The sequence below is a fragment of the Pezoporus flaviventris genome, unplaced genomic scaffold, assembly GCF_033815535.1.
Source record: "Pezoporus flaviventris isolate CSIRO_AGI_PZ_B2104156 unplaced genomic scaffold, CSIRO_AGI_Pfla_v1 ptg000047l, whole genome shotgun sequence".
Classification (NCBI taxonomy): domain Eukaryota; kingdom Metazoa; phylum Chordata; class Aves; order Psittaciformes; family Psittacidae; genus Pezoporus; species Pezoporus flaviventris.
Genome location: NW_026892595.1, coordinates 16,731,066 through 16,749,118, shown reverse-complemented (window position 1 = coordinate 16,749,118; position 18,053 = coordinate 16,731,066). Strand labels below are relative to the sequence as shown.

Sequence of the window (18,053 nt, the reverse complement as noted above, 5' to 3'; positions counted from 1 at the left end):
TGCCTTGCTCTAATTCAGGTGGCTAAAACAGGTCAGGTGTGCTAAAAGCAGAGGGCTCATTCCTCACCAGGGATTACTTCAATCCACACATCTGTACCATGAAGTCAGACATCCAGGTTAGGTGGGAAGAATGTCAACTATGCTATTTTATTGCCCTTTGGTGACTGCTGTGCAGACTTATATTATAACCCATTTTTAGTCATGACTCAGCCACCCTACTCCTCTTGAAAGTATTTAAGGCCAAACAGAAGTAGCCTGAAACAGCAGAGAAATAAATGAAAGAGCATCAAAATGTCCTTACAGATGACAGCTAAACACATGGGGTAAGAGTATGTGAGAAGAAACAGTAATGGCTGTCAGCAGAAATTAAAAATTAAGAGGCTTTGGCTAATTACATACATGGTCTTTAGCTTTAGTTGTCAGAATGAGTTATCAACCAATAACAGGTCATCTGTTTGGATAATTAAGCTCCTTTCCTCACCATTTCACCTCTAAATGGTTTATGTTGCATACACCCAACTGAATGTTTTCTGGATTTCCTAGAGTCCCCTTGGCCCAACAACCTTCAAATGACTGGTGCCCCCCCCGTCAGCAGATTGCCTCAAGAAAGGCACTGGAGCAAATTTTGAGTGCTTCTAGAGAGTTAAAACACCCACAGGAATTTAAGGTCAGGTACATCTTACATTTGGACACCTGTTTTGTAGATACAGCTAAGCTAGTGGCCCCATGCTCTTTTCATAGCTAAAGTTAGACAAAGGCACATTCAGGGCGCTATCCATCTGACTTATTTTAGATACCTCCTTAGGATGCAGTAAGTTTTGCTTTAATCTCTATCACCTCTATTGACTCATTATCTTTTGACTACACGAGGGACAATTTAGGAGTCTATATTTAATCTCACAAATCACAGTCATACATTACAGAGCATTTAAATGAATAACGGAGTGGTTATATCCATGTTAGCAAAACTATATGTGTAGCAAGTCCATAGGAAACACCTTTGCAGGTCTAGATCTTATATCCCAGATGTACACTCCATGTTGGCTTAAACTAGTCTGGCTCAGGGTGCAACAACATGCCCAGTGCTCAGGTATGACTGTAAAATCAGCCCAGGCCCTGGATGAATCTATGTTTGAGTAACCTCTGTCTTGTCCCATCCTAGTGTGCCCAGTGACTCTTGCTCAGGTGTGATAGTGGAGGAGAGGTGCCTGGAATAACTGATGTTCTTACCCCTTTTTATTGTGGATTACCTCCCACCACTGGGAGAAGATGGCAGCAGATCTTCTTAGCACTCTGACTCCATTTTGAGTCCAAATGAACAGCAGGTCAAATAGTTCCTGTACTATTTTCTTAGACTACCCAGGTTGCCCCCATTTTCTCCTCCTCTGGGTCCCTCTCTGATAGCCTCTCTGTCCTGCTCCATCAGTCCAGCTCATACTTATGATCCTTCCTGAGAAGCTTTGTCCCTCAGAAACCAAGCTAACAAAATGCATTGGGCATAATGAGGCAGTGTGAAGCTTGCTTGCCATGATGCACGCCACGGGCAAGGAGCCATGCTGACAGTGCTGGCACATCCTCCCTGGATGTGCCAGGGAGCACAGCCCAGCACAGCACCCTGCAGAGTGCAAAGCTACAGCCCAGGGAAAGCAATTGCTACAGCAGCTGGGACCCAACAATGTGTGGATATAGTCATATTAATTCCTGTCCAGAATGCCTAATTCTGGGTTGGCTGCTTTGCTGTAGTACAGACATGAACACAGATGCTGTTAAAAATATCCCCCATTGTTAAATTTCATATTTTGCTTTCTTGTAACACAAAACCTAGGATCCCTCTGAGCAACTGTGTACATTTTGTTCTGTAAATGGTTTAAAAGTATATTAAAACATTAATCATAGCCCAAGCCCCTGTGTGCCAGGTTTCTGACTGGAACACAATTTAATGGATGACTCATAGTAGATATATTGTATAATGGTATGACGTTCTGGTAGCCAGTGATTTACAGCTACAATACTTAGCAATGTCTTGCTTTGGAAAATCCTTTTATTGCTTATTTGTGCAACATGTGGATACTTTGAATTTAAGACTATTTTCATAGAATAATGCTCTAATAGCCAGAAAAACAAACAAACAAGCATGTAAGATAGATCCATAATCAAACTTTATGCTATTCCTTAAAAATGCTAGGTTAAGAATATCTGAGACTATATTGTATTGCCTTCAAACTGAATTTGAATAAATCATGTCTGCCTTCTGTGGCAAGCAGAGGGGGGGACCTTCACTGCTGTGCACTGGGAAGGTTCACAAAAGTGAAGATGAACCAGGCTAATAAGGTCAAATATGTTTATTTCCTTTTAAACAAACAAGTGAACAGCTGAAGAGGTGGCCCATATAGCTGGCTTGGTTTAAAATCAGTAACACTGTTTGGTCTACTCTTTAGTAATTTATTTGAAATGCCAGTCAGGGGGCATTTTAATGGGTACCAAGCATTTGAAAAGAGAGGTTGTGTTACACACACCAGGGGGCTAGCCCATCCTTGCTTTCCATAGGGCAGGCTGGTGTAAAACACAGACCCCCTAACTTCCCAGCCTGCGTCCCTTCAGCCAAAGCATCACAGGAATGAGACACAGGAATCTGTACACTTACCTATGTCAAAACACAGTTAGTTCTGTTACTCTGACTGAATTACTAGGAAGACCTGCTCAAAAACAATTAGCAGTTTATTTCACATTAGATTTTGTTATTATGGTTGAAGATTGTATTCTGGGTTTTATGTAGTCAGAGTGTTTTGGTTTGATTTGCCCTAGAGGGTAGTGATGGTAATTAATGCTGCAGCTTCCTGTCCATAACCTATTAACTGATAACCAAGGAGAGAGGGAAATGACAACTACATCTGATGAGAGGCTGCTGAGTTAGCCAAGCATGCCAATTCCATTACTACACAATTGCAGGGTTCTGCGTAGGCAGATAGACCTTTGGGAGTCCTTTGATAGGACTGGAACATTAACAGTGTTTGTAATATGCCAAAATATCCTGCAAAACATCATAGACACCTGTTCTAGCTCCTTCTTGTAAAAGGAGAATAAATTATTTTATTTCTTCTCTGTGAAATGGTTCCAGCATCCTTTTGAAGTGCTCTCATTACATACTGCAGTTGAGGTGTTTGCAAGAGTTACGTGACTCCTAGCAAGATTTGCAGGAAGAGTATGACTGTCCGTATTCCTATTTACTCCTTTTGCCCCTGAGCAGTTAGACAGAATTTAGGGCCATTGCATGTTCTTTCATGAGGAAGGAAAGTTGTCAAAAAGTTATTAATAAAGGAGATTTTTTTTTCTTGGGTGCTGTTCTGCAGATCTGTAAAGAACTTCCCTCAGCTTTTGTGTTCATCAGTGCAGTGAGAACACGTAGCAGGAGGCAGCCTCTTTGCGCACGGATTGTGTTTCTTGCCAAGCTGCATTCTGCCAAAAAAGGGTTCATTTTTGGCCATCCTCCTGCAACCACAAAAGAGCTTCTCCCTTAGGTGGTTACCTAGATTTTGGGGCTTTCCTTGTAATTGTATCTTTGCTGCATATCCACCAACCTGTGCAGTGAATGATGTCCGTCTCCAGTCTCTCAAAAAGAGGAGCATTTGATTATTCCTATGTTTGGGAGACAGGGGCACACCAGCCTAAGTTACAGTTACTGGGCTAACTAGAAAGGACAAGCTATTTCCTCTCAGTCTGCCTTGCTTAGGAGTGAAAACTCACTAGCTTCAGTCATCTGCACAGCTATAGACTGAGAGCTCTTCACATTTTACTCTGTAGTGTGAAAATGCTGTGATAATCCTTTGAGTCCAGGATTTGACTCTGCTGCATATCATACAAGACACAACAAGGACAGAGCCTCTTACTCAAACAACTTGCAACAAAATATATTTGACTTCAGCAAAAGACAAAACCTGGGCATGTTTTTTAACCCAAAGTTAACAGTCAGTTGTCAAGCATGGAAGCGGTAGAAAATTTGCTTCTGTATAATTTTGCAGTTTTATTTCACTTGTTTCCCTAAGAATAAGCATTTTGTAAAATTCACTGGTCCTCAGTTTTCCCAGCAAAGACTAATGTACGCAGAGATGTTGGTTACATTTTTCATGTTTTATTTATACAGTGCATGAATCCAGTTCTCAGTAGAAACAGATTCTTCTCTTTTACCTGCTCTGAACACTCTCTTTTTATTGTAGTAAAATATTTCCACTGCGTCACTTTTAGCCACAAATGGAATGTGCTGCATTTGTTAGCTCATAAGACTTATTTTTGCTGTAGTTCGATTAATATGAATTTAACATAATTCATCTCAGTGCATCAAAACGTCTAAATTGTGCTTAAATTCTTTATGCTAATTTTATCAGATTCATTCTCAAATTAATGTGATTATGGATGTAAGTACTAATCACTCCCATCCTTCATGCTTTGCCAATGGTATTCTTACTTCTTTAACTTACTGCATAGGAAGTGATTAAATTCATCAGAACAGTCATAAGCTGTCTGCATGGCTATTACTCTAAAAGACAGGTATATGATTTAATTTTTAAAGCCACAAGTAACAGTTCACATGGAGGGTACAGGAAAGGAAGAAATGTTGGGAAATAAAGCAAATGAATTTAGGTATGTAGTTCTCAGGCAGTGTGCTTTCTATGTGTGCCTTTGTTTGAGCTGCAAATAAAAGTTGCAGCAAAGACTGGCTTAGTTCAAATGGAAGGTATGTTTGGTCAGTCTCTGCTCAGAGAGTCAGTGAACAGTGCAAACAGCTGTCAGGCAAGTAAGGATACTCTGTAGTCATCTCTCTTTCAGTTCAGCAATGTGAAATGGTGAAAGCATTAAGTTGAAATGACAGGTATTGACAACATACCACGGATTGGTGTGCCCTGGGGGGACACCAGTTGAGGGGTGGAACTAGATGATCTTTAAGGTCTCTTCCAACCAAAACCATTCTATGATGCCATGATTTTGTTGCAGAACTTAATGGCTGTGCTCTGCTCCCCTCCAGCTGCCTGGCTGTAGTACAAGACCATGCCCAGAGCCCCAGTGGCTGGATGAAAAGCTGGGTAACTTTGGCACTGGCCAAAGCACCCCACATCATTCCCACAGGAAATGAAGCCTTAAGCTTTCAGGTCAGCCCACTGACCTGCAGCTCCTCCTTGCAGATCCTCATAGTAGGATCATGGGGCTGGCCCAGCCCAAACCAGGGACTTGGTGGATTTTATCAAACCTGTCTGGAAAACTGCTGTGATGGCTCAGAATTTTTGCTGACTTTTAGTCTGGGGTAGCTGGCTGATGTCAGGGATGGTGCCACCTGAATGTGTGTGCAGCCTTTTGGAAGTGCCTTTGGGTCAAAGCAGCCCTTGTGGGGATGGGTGATTAATAAGGGAAGAAGGGAGAAAGGCCAACCACCAGCTGAGAGGCTACATTGAGTACGGGCAAGAGAACCAGGCAAAAAACACATTGACCCAGACCCGTGAAAAACAGTCCAGGGATAATTTAAGAACCTTAGTGAACACACCTGACAGCAGAAGAAAGAGTGAATACTTCTTCCTTTTTTTGTTTAACCTTCTCAAACCACTCTACAACCCTTCTTGGGCATAGTTTATAAGAACTGTTCAGACACCGTGGAAAAAAGATGCAAATGTCTGCTCTGCCATGTGTGGTGAGGAGAAAAAATGAATCACCAAAAATAAAAATCAGTCTTTCAAGTGAATCCTGTCAGAATCCAATATCATAACCTATCAATAAGCCTATATTTTCGTGAGCACCAAGCTGCACCACAAATACTGAAACAGAATAAATGCACATTTGGGCAGTTGCTTTGGGAATGCTTTTCAGCAACAGAAGGTGTTGCACTGGATGTCTAATAAGCTTTTCTGGTTCAGGGAACAGTCCAGACAGTCCTCTACTTGCTGACCTGCCAAAATGATATTTTAAAGAGACAAATAAATCCTAAAGTGATCTCAGTACAGCCCAGTTGGTCATCTGGAAATACCTGCAGAAGTTCAGGGGAAAGCATATTTTCCTGTGGCCACAAATGATGATTGTCACTTTGCCGTTACTTCTGTGACTTCAGATTCCCATGTAGCATGTGGTGCTTCCCCAGGAACAGTGGGTCAGTGCTGGCACAGCAAAGCCGTTCCATTCCTTCTGGCCTTACTTGATGCTGATGGCTTAGAAGCCCATGTGGAGGACCTCATTGCTCTCTCTGAGGAGGCAGATGGACATGAGATCCTCTCAGAAGAAAAATGGCATTGCCCCCCACTTACTCACTAGTAGTGGACACAGCACACTTCCCTCCACCATCTGCTCACCGCTTCCCAGCATTTTGAAGCCAGTCTCTTTCAAGGTGCGTGTCTGCAACTTCACCTGAACTGCAGGTGGGAGCCACTTCCCGACTTCACCAGCTCCATTTAGCTGTGTTGCTTTGCTATTTGGATAAGATAAAGCTGTCGTCTCATGAAGAGGCAAAGCCACTATCCCTGGTATCCTACCAAAGAAAAATCTCCATTGCCAGCAGCATTTGCCTTTCACAAAGGAGTATGTTCAGAGCTGGGTACAATTTACAGAGTAAGTAACTCTGGCTGAGATGGGATAGCTGAACAAACCTTAGAAAAGTTCAATCAAAAATAAAAGAAATCACCCAAACTGGAATTCTAAGTTACTATCTTCTTCACAGCCTTTCTTTCACATCGAGAACAGCTTGCTTGTTTTGGTTTCTAAAAACCATCGGTTTACTGACATCTGAGGGGGATTTTCTGTTATGTGGTACTTTTTGGAGTGCTGTTAGCATATTTTTTTTTCTATCTTAACTTGTGAGAGCTGTTTGTTCCATCTACCTCATTTATAAAAGTTTAAAGTCCCTGTCACTGATAGGTACTGAACAAACCTAGCAAGAGCTGGGGATTTTTGTTCCACTTAGCTTCCTATCAGTAACATTTGTCTTTGCCTGCTTAAATGCAAAATGCTGGCAGGTGTGTGACATTATCTCATTTGTCTGACAGGTAAGCTGCAAAGTCCTGCAATTCTTTCATCAGTACATGTTGGGCTGCAACTACTTCTGGATGCTCTGCGAAGGCATTTATCTTCACACACTGATTGTGGTGGCAGTGTTTGCTGAGGAGCAGCGTTTGCACTGGTATTACCTCCTGGGCTGGGGTATGTATGATATAATTCATAGCAAGATGGTTAATTATTTCACATGTTTGAATTCTTCTAGTACTTAACACACCTGAATTGTTGTATGTACACCACTAGTTCATAGTTTAAGATTGAGTTCTTGGGTCCTACATTTGAGTTCATTTATTTGGGTGGGCCTAGAGACTTAGAAAAATCAGCAGGAGTTGGTATGTATTATTTGAACTGTCTTGGGATTGGCTGAAAGAAATGTTTAAGTTCTGTTAAACAAAGCTTTGGGAGAAAAATAGATTTCTATCCAAACATATCTCTTTTCTGAACAGAAGTTGTGTATTTTTGTCACTTTATGTGGAGAAATATTAATCTGGTACCTATCCGCAGCACTTCAGATAGTTCACTATTATTCATCTCTTGCAATTGCAGCCTGAAACAGATAGAATTCACTCTTTATTTTCCATCCTCTTTGGAGGTGTTATACTTGCTCAACATTATTTCATTAACAGCGGGAAAATAAGTAGCCCTACTGCTTAAACAGAGAAAAATTAGGAATTAATTCAATCAGAGAAAAATGACCCAGTTCTGAGTGTTCTGAAGAACTTCAAAACTCTGACTTCAACCACTAATTGGGCATCCAATATCAGGTCCTAAGTAAGTGGTTGTTCTTCCCCTCTTTGAATTTTCATATAAGAGCCTGGTAACTTACTTGCCTCTTACGGTTCAAGACTTAGTGCTTTCTGGATACCTACATTAGATACCTAGAAAACTGGCATGATTTTCTAGTTTATATGATTGTTCTAAGGCATGTAAGAACTATTTTTTTTTAATCAGAATGCCATTATCACTCTTTTTTCTTATAAGAATGCCATCTTTTCTGAGAAGAACCTGTTGTGCTTTTGAAATTAGAAGTACATGGAGCATCATCGACTCTTAAATGAAGATAACATTCCTGAAGAACCCTAAATTGACTCAAAGTTTTTGGACTTTGTCAATCTAAATAGCTGAGCCCTCTTGGAGCAAGCAACTGTGCTGTCATAAGGTTTTCATAGTTCAGAATATTTGGATATACAAAGTCAGATGGGGCTCTGCTTTTGAAATGGCAGCCGTACGTCAGGAGTCATTTTAAATGTTTCTTTCCAGATAAAGCTTTTCCCATTTTCATGTCTTGCAACATAAGCCTTCCCAAAATAGTGTCTTTCTATATCCAATTATGCAAGAGGAAAATGGTCATAAACATATTTTTCTCAGGTGACATTCAATTTAGGCAGTGCAATTTAATGCAACTGGGACAGCTAGGCTGCCGTGAAAGCTCATGAGCTAGCTATAATGTTGCTGAGAATGGCACTAGCATCATGGTGGGTAATTCAGTGAAGTTATGTCATAAGAAACTCATCAGTATCTGAAGCACTGCCCAGAAAATAAATAGGATGGTGGCAGTGGTAATAGGATGATGATATCTTGAGAAGGAAAAAGTTAATAAAAATAGACACAACTCTTGGCTATGAAGCCAGCAGCCTTTTTCATTAGATTAGATGAGTACTACCCGAAAAAGGTAATCATTAGCATGTCATAACTAAAGTAGGAATCATTAATAGTAAAATGATCTAGCCAAGACTATCTGGCCACCCGTTAAGCTTTATAAATCAGTGTAATTCCACTGATTCCAGAAGCAGTCATCACACAGTCTGACTTTCAACATCCAGCTATGTTAATCAATGGAGAGAGATACATTGCTCCAAAGAAAAGTGCAGAGAAACCAGAGCAGGCTGTGCTCTGAATTACAATTTGAAAGATCAACGTAAATGTACAACGCAAGATGAAGTTACTCATTATTCGTTGTTATAACTAATCCCTATGCAAGAACATCTAGATTATTTTATTTGAAAAAATAACTAATGACATTTGTAAAATATCTTTATAAGGAAAATAGAAGTCTGAGCAAGTGTAAAAGATTTCTACAAAAGGTTTGAGATGATTGAATAGAATCTGACATGGGCAGATGTATATCAATGCTGATGCCTTCAGGTGACCCCTTTGCTGGGAAGTGCTGCTGAGGATGTCATTTCTCATTTGTTATTGTTTCACTGAGTCAGGAAATCACCCTTTTGCAGAGCAAGAAAGCAGTATCAAATGTATGCATCCAGCTACAGTCCACTCTTGCTGCTTCAGGCAGCCTCATCCATACAAAGTGAAAAGGAAGTTATTTACTTGGACAGTGCTGAAACAAAATGCCTTCCAAATTCAACTGGAAATACAAGTAAACATAATTGCCAGTTTGCGTCATAAAGGACCTGGCGTTTACCTAAAGGGATAGATACGCCATAACTTTCCTGGGATGACTGGGATAAGACCTTTTCTAGGTTACTCTCTGCTCACCATGTGTTGGTGGGACCCCCGGAGCAGTACACATTATGCCACCAAAACCCAACAAACCTTGGTGCTCCACTTCTCATTAACTCTCTGCCTTTTGGCCCTTTACAAGAGCAGAGCACATCTAGCCCTACAAGTGCCCATCCAGCCTGCAGCTGGAAATATCAGCTGTAGACAGCCATGAGCTTCTTACCCCATAACTGACTAATGAAAAGTTTCTGTTGCATCTTAAGATTTCCTTGTGAGTTTGTTGAGCCAAATATTCTAGGCTAATGCATTTAGCAGAAGAGAAAAGGTCCCTTGGCATCATGTGGGGCATACTACTTGTGATACTCCAGGCCAGAGCTTTCAGATGAAGAATTTTTGCTGTTACAGAAAGGCCCCTTTAAAATTGCACTTCAATCTGTCTGTCAACAAAACTGGCCCAGGCTTGCTCCATTTCCAAATGAAAAGGATTTTCTCAAACTGTCAATCCCATAAGCTCACCCTGAGCCTGGAAGCTCCTTTCATTCTGTTCTGAGCTTTTAGTTCTGCCGTGCATCATCACCCCCATAAAAAGGCGTTCTGCAGCCAGAGGCCAAGCAATCATTTTCTAACAATATATAAAGGAGAAGGCAGTCCAGTTTGTTCTCCTACAGCTGCATTGTCCTCATGAGTTTCACTGCAGTAAGAACCTTTTTTGGCAGTAAAGTAGCTGCTGCTCAAAGATACCTGGAGACATCAGTGTCCTATTTACATACTTTTTTGACTGTATTCTCATTCCTGCATTAGCTGGCCTGTGCTCTGATATGAGACTTCCCCAGATTTTGGCTAAGGGTTCTCTGTCTCTTCTAAAAGTGTTTATGAAATCACGTAACAGCTGAAGAAACAAGCAGCCGTGTTCTTCACTGTGACTAATAAAGGTATCAGAAGGACTTTTCCACACATTTATATTTATAGTTGTAGAATGCCCAAAGCTCAGGGAAAATGTTCATGGTTCATAGGGAAAGGCAGCAGTATCACCAAAGATGTCCACAAAGCTCTCTTCCAGAACAGACAAGGCAGTAGATTATCTCCCCACTGGTCAGCTGTCTGTATGTGCAGGGTTGCACAAACTTCATGCAGAATCATGCAGACTCCCCAGTTCCAGGTTTATACCCTGTTGGAGAGGGACACAACATACAAGCAAGCTGAAGGAAGATGGACAGCAGTGGACCAGATTATCACTATTAATGTCAGGCTGGAAATAATAATTTGAGGCTTTCAGTTTGTTAACATAGCACATTCCCAAGCCTCTGGCACAGTGCAAATTTGCTCCTATCAACTGCCTGTCAGATCAGTGGCCTCCCCTGAGGCTTCACAGATAATTCAGGGGATCTCGATTTACGGTATCCACAGCTCTTCTCCCTGCTGAGATAAAGCTGCTTGGGGTGGGCTTGGCTGTACAGAGGCTAAGAAGCTAGAGAATATATCACAAATCCCCATCCCCAGAAAACCTGGTTCCGAACATTTTGTCTTGCCTTAGGCTCCAAAAGAGCTGATCCTCACTCTGTTGGTTATTGCTCCATAATCTGGCATGTGAGGTAGTGTGCCTCTCTCTTGCTCAATAGTAATTTGCGTGCTTCTAACTAGTGTCTCTGGTTTCCCAAGGGGATACTCTGCTGAGAACTGAATGATCCCTGCATCCTTCCCACACTGGCTGCTCACACCTCTCTCTGCTGCACTAGCTGCAGCAGTGTGGGGGAGCCTGGCAGCAGCTTTGTGACACCCCAGGAGAACACAGCCTGTGGGCTTTGCTTCTCCTTTTGGCCTGCCTTAAACTTCCTTCCCTTTTGCATCTTACTGTTGAAGTAATACTAGGGAACTCAGAATGATAGGACTGCGGTTCTTTCCTGAAAGCTGTGATTTCACATGCTTGTGTTCTGTGGCCAAGAGCCTCATTAGTGTGTGTGGCACATGAAATTCACACTAAAAATATACCAAGACTGATCTTAAACTTTAATCATTTCAGGGTTCCCTTTAGTGCCAGCATCTATTCACGCTGTTGCAAGAGCCAGATACTTCAATGACAAGTGAGTAGTATGCCTGGTTTTGAAGGAACTTAGCATTATTTGTGTAATGAATTTGATTTGAGTTAAAAATAAATTTTAATGGTGTATTTTCCCTCCAGCTGCTGGATGAGTGTTGACACGCACTTGCTCTATATTGTCCATGGACCTGTAATGGCAGCTTTATTGGTAAGAATATTATTTTCCGTCAATAGTTTAATAATTATTTTAGGAATGCTGCTAACCTGTACAGAAGCTAAGATCCTGTACTTCAAGTGTTTTGATCAAAGCCTGAAAGTAGCTAGAGATTTTCTGTACTCAGTATTACAAAGGCACAATACCTTTCAAAACCAACTCCTATAAGGAGACCTCACAGTAAAGAATCAGATTTTAAGGCAAACAGAATCAATAACTGATTTTGAAAATAAGGGAGGTCACTTAAGCATAACTTGTGATAAATGTACTGCCTTTATATGACATCAGTGAGACATTTAGGTATGCCTTAGCTGGGGTGAACTGAGCGCAGGCTGGTTGCTCAGCACAAGTTTTACTGGTCACTGAACTGGTATGGCCTAAAGGTAGGGAGATTCACTAGTCCAGAGAAGGGACTGGACTGGACTATCTCGGTAGAAGGACAAGATGCAAAGTGCAGCTCAGCAATGTGTATGTATATAGCACCTTGTGCCAGTGGTGCTATTTTACACAGTAACCCTGACTTTCCTGAAACGTGCAGAAAGGGTTTTATTTCACCCAAGCCATCCTCAGTATGTCATACAAGATACACTTTCAGCTTTTGAGCTGTCTCTTGCTTGCAAACATCTGCATGGATGTACCTGCAGTAATTACCTTGGAGATCAAATAGTAGGGTGATGAATGATCTAATAGCTGAAAAACCTGAATATGTTTCTACCCTTTCTTGAGAAGCAGTCTTGCACATCAGCGGTGTGAAGAATCCCATTCCTCCCTGCTACATAGATAGTCTGCTGCTCCCATTGACCTATATCTATTGTGGGCTTACTGGTTCAATCTTGATTTCTTTTGCTGTTATAATGCCTACAAACTTCTAGGAGAGGCCATTCAACCTTTATTTTTACCACCACGCTCCAAGTCTGTAAAACTTAGCCACAAAGAAAAAAGAAGGGACTGGTTTTATGGAAAAAAAGCACTCTTTAACTGTTCTAAAAATAAGGTATTATAATTTCTGGCCTGTGCTTATGCCATTTCCAGTATTATTTTTCTTGTGAAGATGTCAATGTCTACAGAATGTTGTCAGTGATTTGCTACTAAAAACCCCATAGTGACAGACTGACTCAGAAAAGCTGAGGATTTTTACCTTTTTAAAGTCTCTTTTCTACTTTTCAGTTATCTCCATAAATTCTAAAAGTGAAGGTGAAGACAAAGTAGGATTGAGAATAAGGTTTAGATTTAATGCTGAATGGGACCCCAGAAGTCATTTATTATTCTTTTTTTTCCAGTAGGGCACGAATGTAAAACAGTTGAAGATCTCTCAGTAGTTAAGTGATGAAATGCTTTACCAAAGCTTCATGATTTATGTTTTATTATTCTGACAGATTCAACTGAAATTTCTCATATATCTATGAAATTTGGGCATTGACATTCTTCAGAGAAACTGTGTGTCCCCATAGGTCCCATACCCCCAAAGTCATGCTGGGGTTTGTCTCACCTGGCTGCAGACATCTTCAGTGTGGACTGAAGTAAGATACCCGAGTTGACTTTCAGACTCAGAAGAGAGACATGGTTACTCCTAGGAGAAAGTTCATCCATTCATTTAAACTTTAGACTTAAAAATGAGATTAATTTTTCCCTGGAAATCCTGAATTTGCCCACATCAGTGTTAAAACAGTCGATGCTTCCTAGAACTGAACACTTTAGGCTTCTTAAGGGAAGCATACAGCGCAGCTTAACACCTCCTTTCTGAAAGCATTCAAAGTACTTCCCAAGGCCTGACTCCCAAGGAGCTGCCCATTATGAGCTTCAATAAAACTAGAAAGTTACGTTTTACTGTCTTTTATATGCTCTGCATTTTTATTTTGAATGTCTGTTTAATTTTAATGCTTTCATCTATAATGGCTTTGCTTTTGCAGGTCAATTTTTTCTTTTTGCTTAACATTGTCCGAGTTTTGGTGACAAAGCTAAGAGATACCCACCGTGCTGAGTCCAACATGTATATGAAAGCTGTCAGAGCCACTTTAATCTTGGTGCCCTTGCTAGGAATTCAGTTTGTTATCATTCCCTGGAGACCTGAAAACCGACTCGCTGGAGAAATATATGATTACATCATGCATATATTAATGCATTACCAGGTATGTTATACAGTAGTAACTTCAGCTTAGGTTAGGTGCTTGCTTTAGCCAAAAATGTTGTTGTCAGTTGTTTTGCCCTGAAACTGAGCATGACTGTGGTTTTGAGGTTCTTTACCAACCACTTTCACATTATTGCATTATCTGCCTTTGCAGGTCTAGCATCACTGCATAAAGCACAATGATAGGGGAAACAATGAAAAAAGTAGTAAAATTATCAGGTGACACTATCTGTAAACTGATGAGAGAAAACTGAGATCAGAGGGCTTTTATGTTCCAATGCGATTTCTGTTCAAGTGCTCAAAGTGACTGAAACTGGTGCTGTGAGGTTAATACTAAAATTAGCTGTGTATACAGACTGTTGTACAGAGGGAATGCCAACACACAGAAGAGAAGACAGACAATGAAGCTTCATTTAGGAGTTAAAATTACATTATTAGGCAGTTTAAATTAAAATATAAGCCTGGCATTTTGATTTCATAAGTCTGTTGAAAATACAGCATCATTCATTGTTATTATCTGGTTCACTGACTCTAATATATCCAGTCCTATATTGACTAGGAAAAGCAGATTTCTAATGCATTTGTGAATAGTGGTCAACATGGATGAGAACAGTGACCCATTTCTTGTTTCCTTTCATACTTAAGCTAAATGCACAAATTATTCTAATGTTGTAGTAGGAAAACAGCTTAAAAAAAATTAGTTCTGCTTTTTCTTTAAGCGAAGTGGTAAATAATGCTACCAACATCTGTCCATCCTGTCATCTTAGATGGGTTTATCACCCTTATCCATTCAAAACTGTGTGTGCATAGAATAACTAAAGTTATAGGTCTATTTTTACAGTGCATGCCATCTTGTACCTCAGTTCTGCATAAAAAGAATGAATTTGTTTCTTCTGTTGTTACCTGCATCATCACTTCTTTGGTCTCAAGAGCTATAAAGGAATATCTCCAAATAACTTTTCTGTTGACAACTTGCTTAGAGTTTTAGTGAGTTAGGGTAAGATCAAGTGTTACAGTAATTATTTTAGTCTTAAAACATCTTTCAAATCATGTGAGGTTGTCAGATAATTACAAAAAGAATGTTAATTATCTTAATTAACAATCCTAATTATGATCATTATGCAATAGAAAGTCACCAAGCAAGGTTAAAATAGAACCATAAACAAAGCCAAAGTATTGTGTAATTGTCGTACTGATGGATGGGATCACGTGAGGGATCAAAGGAGGCAATTGCATCTCCAGTTGATTCCTTCAGCCCTTGTTTCAGTCATCAGGAGTGGTTGTCTTTCCATGCCTTGTTGACCCCAGTTGCCCCTTGCTAATACATTTTGTTTCATTTCAGCAGCAGTGATGGTGCTGGGGGCACTGTTATGGGCACATGGTAGGGGCTGCCCATGCCCCACTGCCACTGTGCCTAAAGAGGCCACTAGGCATGCCAAGGGAGACAGACCACCCAGGGCTATCCCCAGACCAGGACAGCAATGCAGACCTCATAGAAGAGCTCTTGACACTCTGCAATATAATCTCAGTGTGCTTCCCGACAGCATGTGCAATTTGACCTTTCAGGAGGGCTATTGAGTTGTCCTGATAACTGCAGCCAAATATGACTCTCCCTTTTCTCCTTAGAGCAGGTTTTAAATTGTATTCTAAACCAGACTTCCTTAATCCTTTCCCACACATTTCTTGTATGCATATTTAAGATAGCCAGCTACCTAATAACTCCTCTGGTGCTCATTTTCTTCTAAGACTGATTATGTAATTAGCAGATACTGTATTAGCTTGTGTAACGGCTGTATTTCCCTGCTAGCTATTGCTCTCATAAACAGCAGCACAGCCTGCTTCTCCATCAGCTAGCAGCAGTCTGTCAGTTTTTGCATCCCGTGGCATGTCAATCATATACAAGTAGGCTTCGTGGGTGCAATTATCATGTGTTTTGGTGGAAAATAGAATACATTCTCCGCTTCTTGTACTGGTTAAACGATTAATATTTTATGACTTTTCTAAAACAGAGAGACAGTTTTTCACCAGCACGTCGCTGCTTTAAGTGAACATGATGGTTGATATATCAGTTACATTGTCCATGTATACAGAAATGGTGCAAACAAGCACTGCAGTTTATCGTAAAAATCAGAGGATAGAAAATGATGAATGAGAGAATTTGTTCCCACAAGAAACTGTGTAATGATACAGTTTTCACAGTTGAAAAACAACATGTTGAGATGTTATGTGCTAGGTTTCCTCTGCTAAAGTCACTTCTGAATAACAGAAGCCAGTCTGGATTGGAATTGTCCTGCTCTTTTTGCAATTGTATCAATCAATGCACACCATTTTAAGCAGCATGTTTTTTTTTTAATATGGCTGTATGTCTGCATCCCTTGTTCTGTTTCCTTTTGGAAAAGGCCCACATTACTCCTAGTCTGTCTTTTGTTTGCTACATACCTATAGAAGCCCTTCCTGTTATCTTTGACATCCCTGGCTGGACTCAATTCTAACTGGGCCTTAGCTTTCCTGACCCGGTCCTTAGCTTCCTGGACAATGTCCCTGTTTTTTCCCAGGCCACCTGTCCTCACTTCCACCTTTAATAGGCTTCCATTTTCCTTCTGAGTTTTCTCAGCAGCTCCTTATCCATCCGTGGAGGTTTCCTGGCCCTCCTGTTGCATTTCCTTCTAGTCAGGACACGACACTCCTTTGACCCTGACCCACAAGCTCTCTTTTGGCTCATCATCTGTCCCCAGACAGAGTTCCATACTCTCTAGCATATAATTGACATTAAATAGCTGTACCCCCTCCCCATCTGCCTGTCCTGTCTTCCCTAAAAAGCCTATAACATTCCATTCCAACACTCTAGTCATAAAAAATAAATGTGTCCTCTGTGATGTCAAACCAAACAGAAACACTTTCTCCTTCTGTGCAAAGCTGAAATCACAGGACTGCTTTTGAAAACATAAGTGTTTGGTTTCTTGGTGTGTTTTTTTTACTTACTGTTCTTTTTCTTTGCGTTATTACTAATTTCAGAACTCTCTAATATCTTGAGCCAATAAAAATTGGGGAAAATGTTTTTCTGAAAGATAGTTATTATAAAGTGTCATTTTTGTATGCAAAATTCATGTACAAAATTACAGTAATGAAATCTCCAGCAGAGAGTAAGAGAAGCAGCAAAGTGTGAGCTCTGGTTCGTGGGATGTCTCCATCATTTTGCAGCAGGTAGGCTCCCATCTTCAGCCCTCTCATGACAATCTCCCCATCTCAGTAGCAGCAGAAACTGCAGACATGTTCTTTGCTTTGCTTATTTTATTTAACCTAATATAAATGAACACTTTATAACACAGTCCTTTGCCTCAGACACCATATGAATGTGCTGTGAAATAAGAGGATGAGGAACACAGTACTGTTTCTCTCAAAGCTCTTTATCTCTGCTTAAATGAGAGAGATGGGAATGGGAAGTACTTCTATGAAAAATCTTGGCCACACTTTTTTCCTTTTTTTTTTTTTTGCTGTCCATTCAGATCCAGAGGTGAGAAGAGAATGGACATGGACCAAAGCCCACACAGAGAATCACAAACTGATTTTTTTATAGCATAGCCACCTGTATAATTACATGTACCATCATCTTCTACCATTAGTAATGGATATATCATCCAACTAAAGCCTAAACAGCAGCACAGCGTGTAATTAGGGCAGAACCTAATGCCATGGACATACTCGGGAGTAACAGGAATAAGCATGTCTATATATAACTTCTTGTTTTACGGAGACATAAGCTAGAAGAAAAACAAGTGAGGTATCAAAAACCTGTATAATTTTGCAGTGTCTGCAGAAGTGTTTGCTTGTTAAGTTGTTTTCTTTTCTTTTTAACCTGAGTAAATTACCATAACTTCTCTTCAAGATGCATGTCTTCTAGGAGAGTGAGATAGAAATTAAATACCTGTTAAGCAAAGAATGTCCTTGGACCAGTATAGGCACTTTGACATAGGGAAGAACTCACTATGGCGCCAGTAAGGTACATGAAGGTCTCAGAGACGCTGACTCTGGACGATCCCTAAGGCATGATTTGGATGAAAGCCACATTCATCTGGTCTTCACATAGTTCCAGAAATAAAGATTTTTCAGACGAAGGCATTGAAGGCCTTAATATTACAATAAATGTATTCTTCATTTCTGGCTTCAGTACCACAGCCAAAGTT

General features: G+C 40.5%; 1 protein-coding gene across 3 annotated transcripts in view; it reads left to right on the top strand.

The window, feature by feature from the left end:
- Positions 1 to 18,053, top strand: part of CALCR (calcitonin receptor) — a 169,766-nt gene that overhangs the window by 142,270 nt on the left and 9,443 nt on the right. For all 3 annotated transcript variants that reach the window (XM_061468487.1, XM_061468488.1, XM_061468489.1), the window contains 4 exons: positions 7,020 to 7,173; positions 11,510 to 11,570; positions 11,669 to 11,735; positions 13,652 to 13,870. In XM_061468487.1, the coding sequence (XP_061324471.1) occupies positions 7,020 to 7,173; positions 11,510 to 11,570; positions 11,669 to 11,735; positions 13,652 to 13,870 (501 nt within the window). The remainder of the gene's footprint in view (positions 1 to 7,019; positions 7,174 to 11,509; positions 11,571 to 11,668; positions 11,736 to 13,651; positions 13,871 to 18,053) is intronic.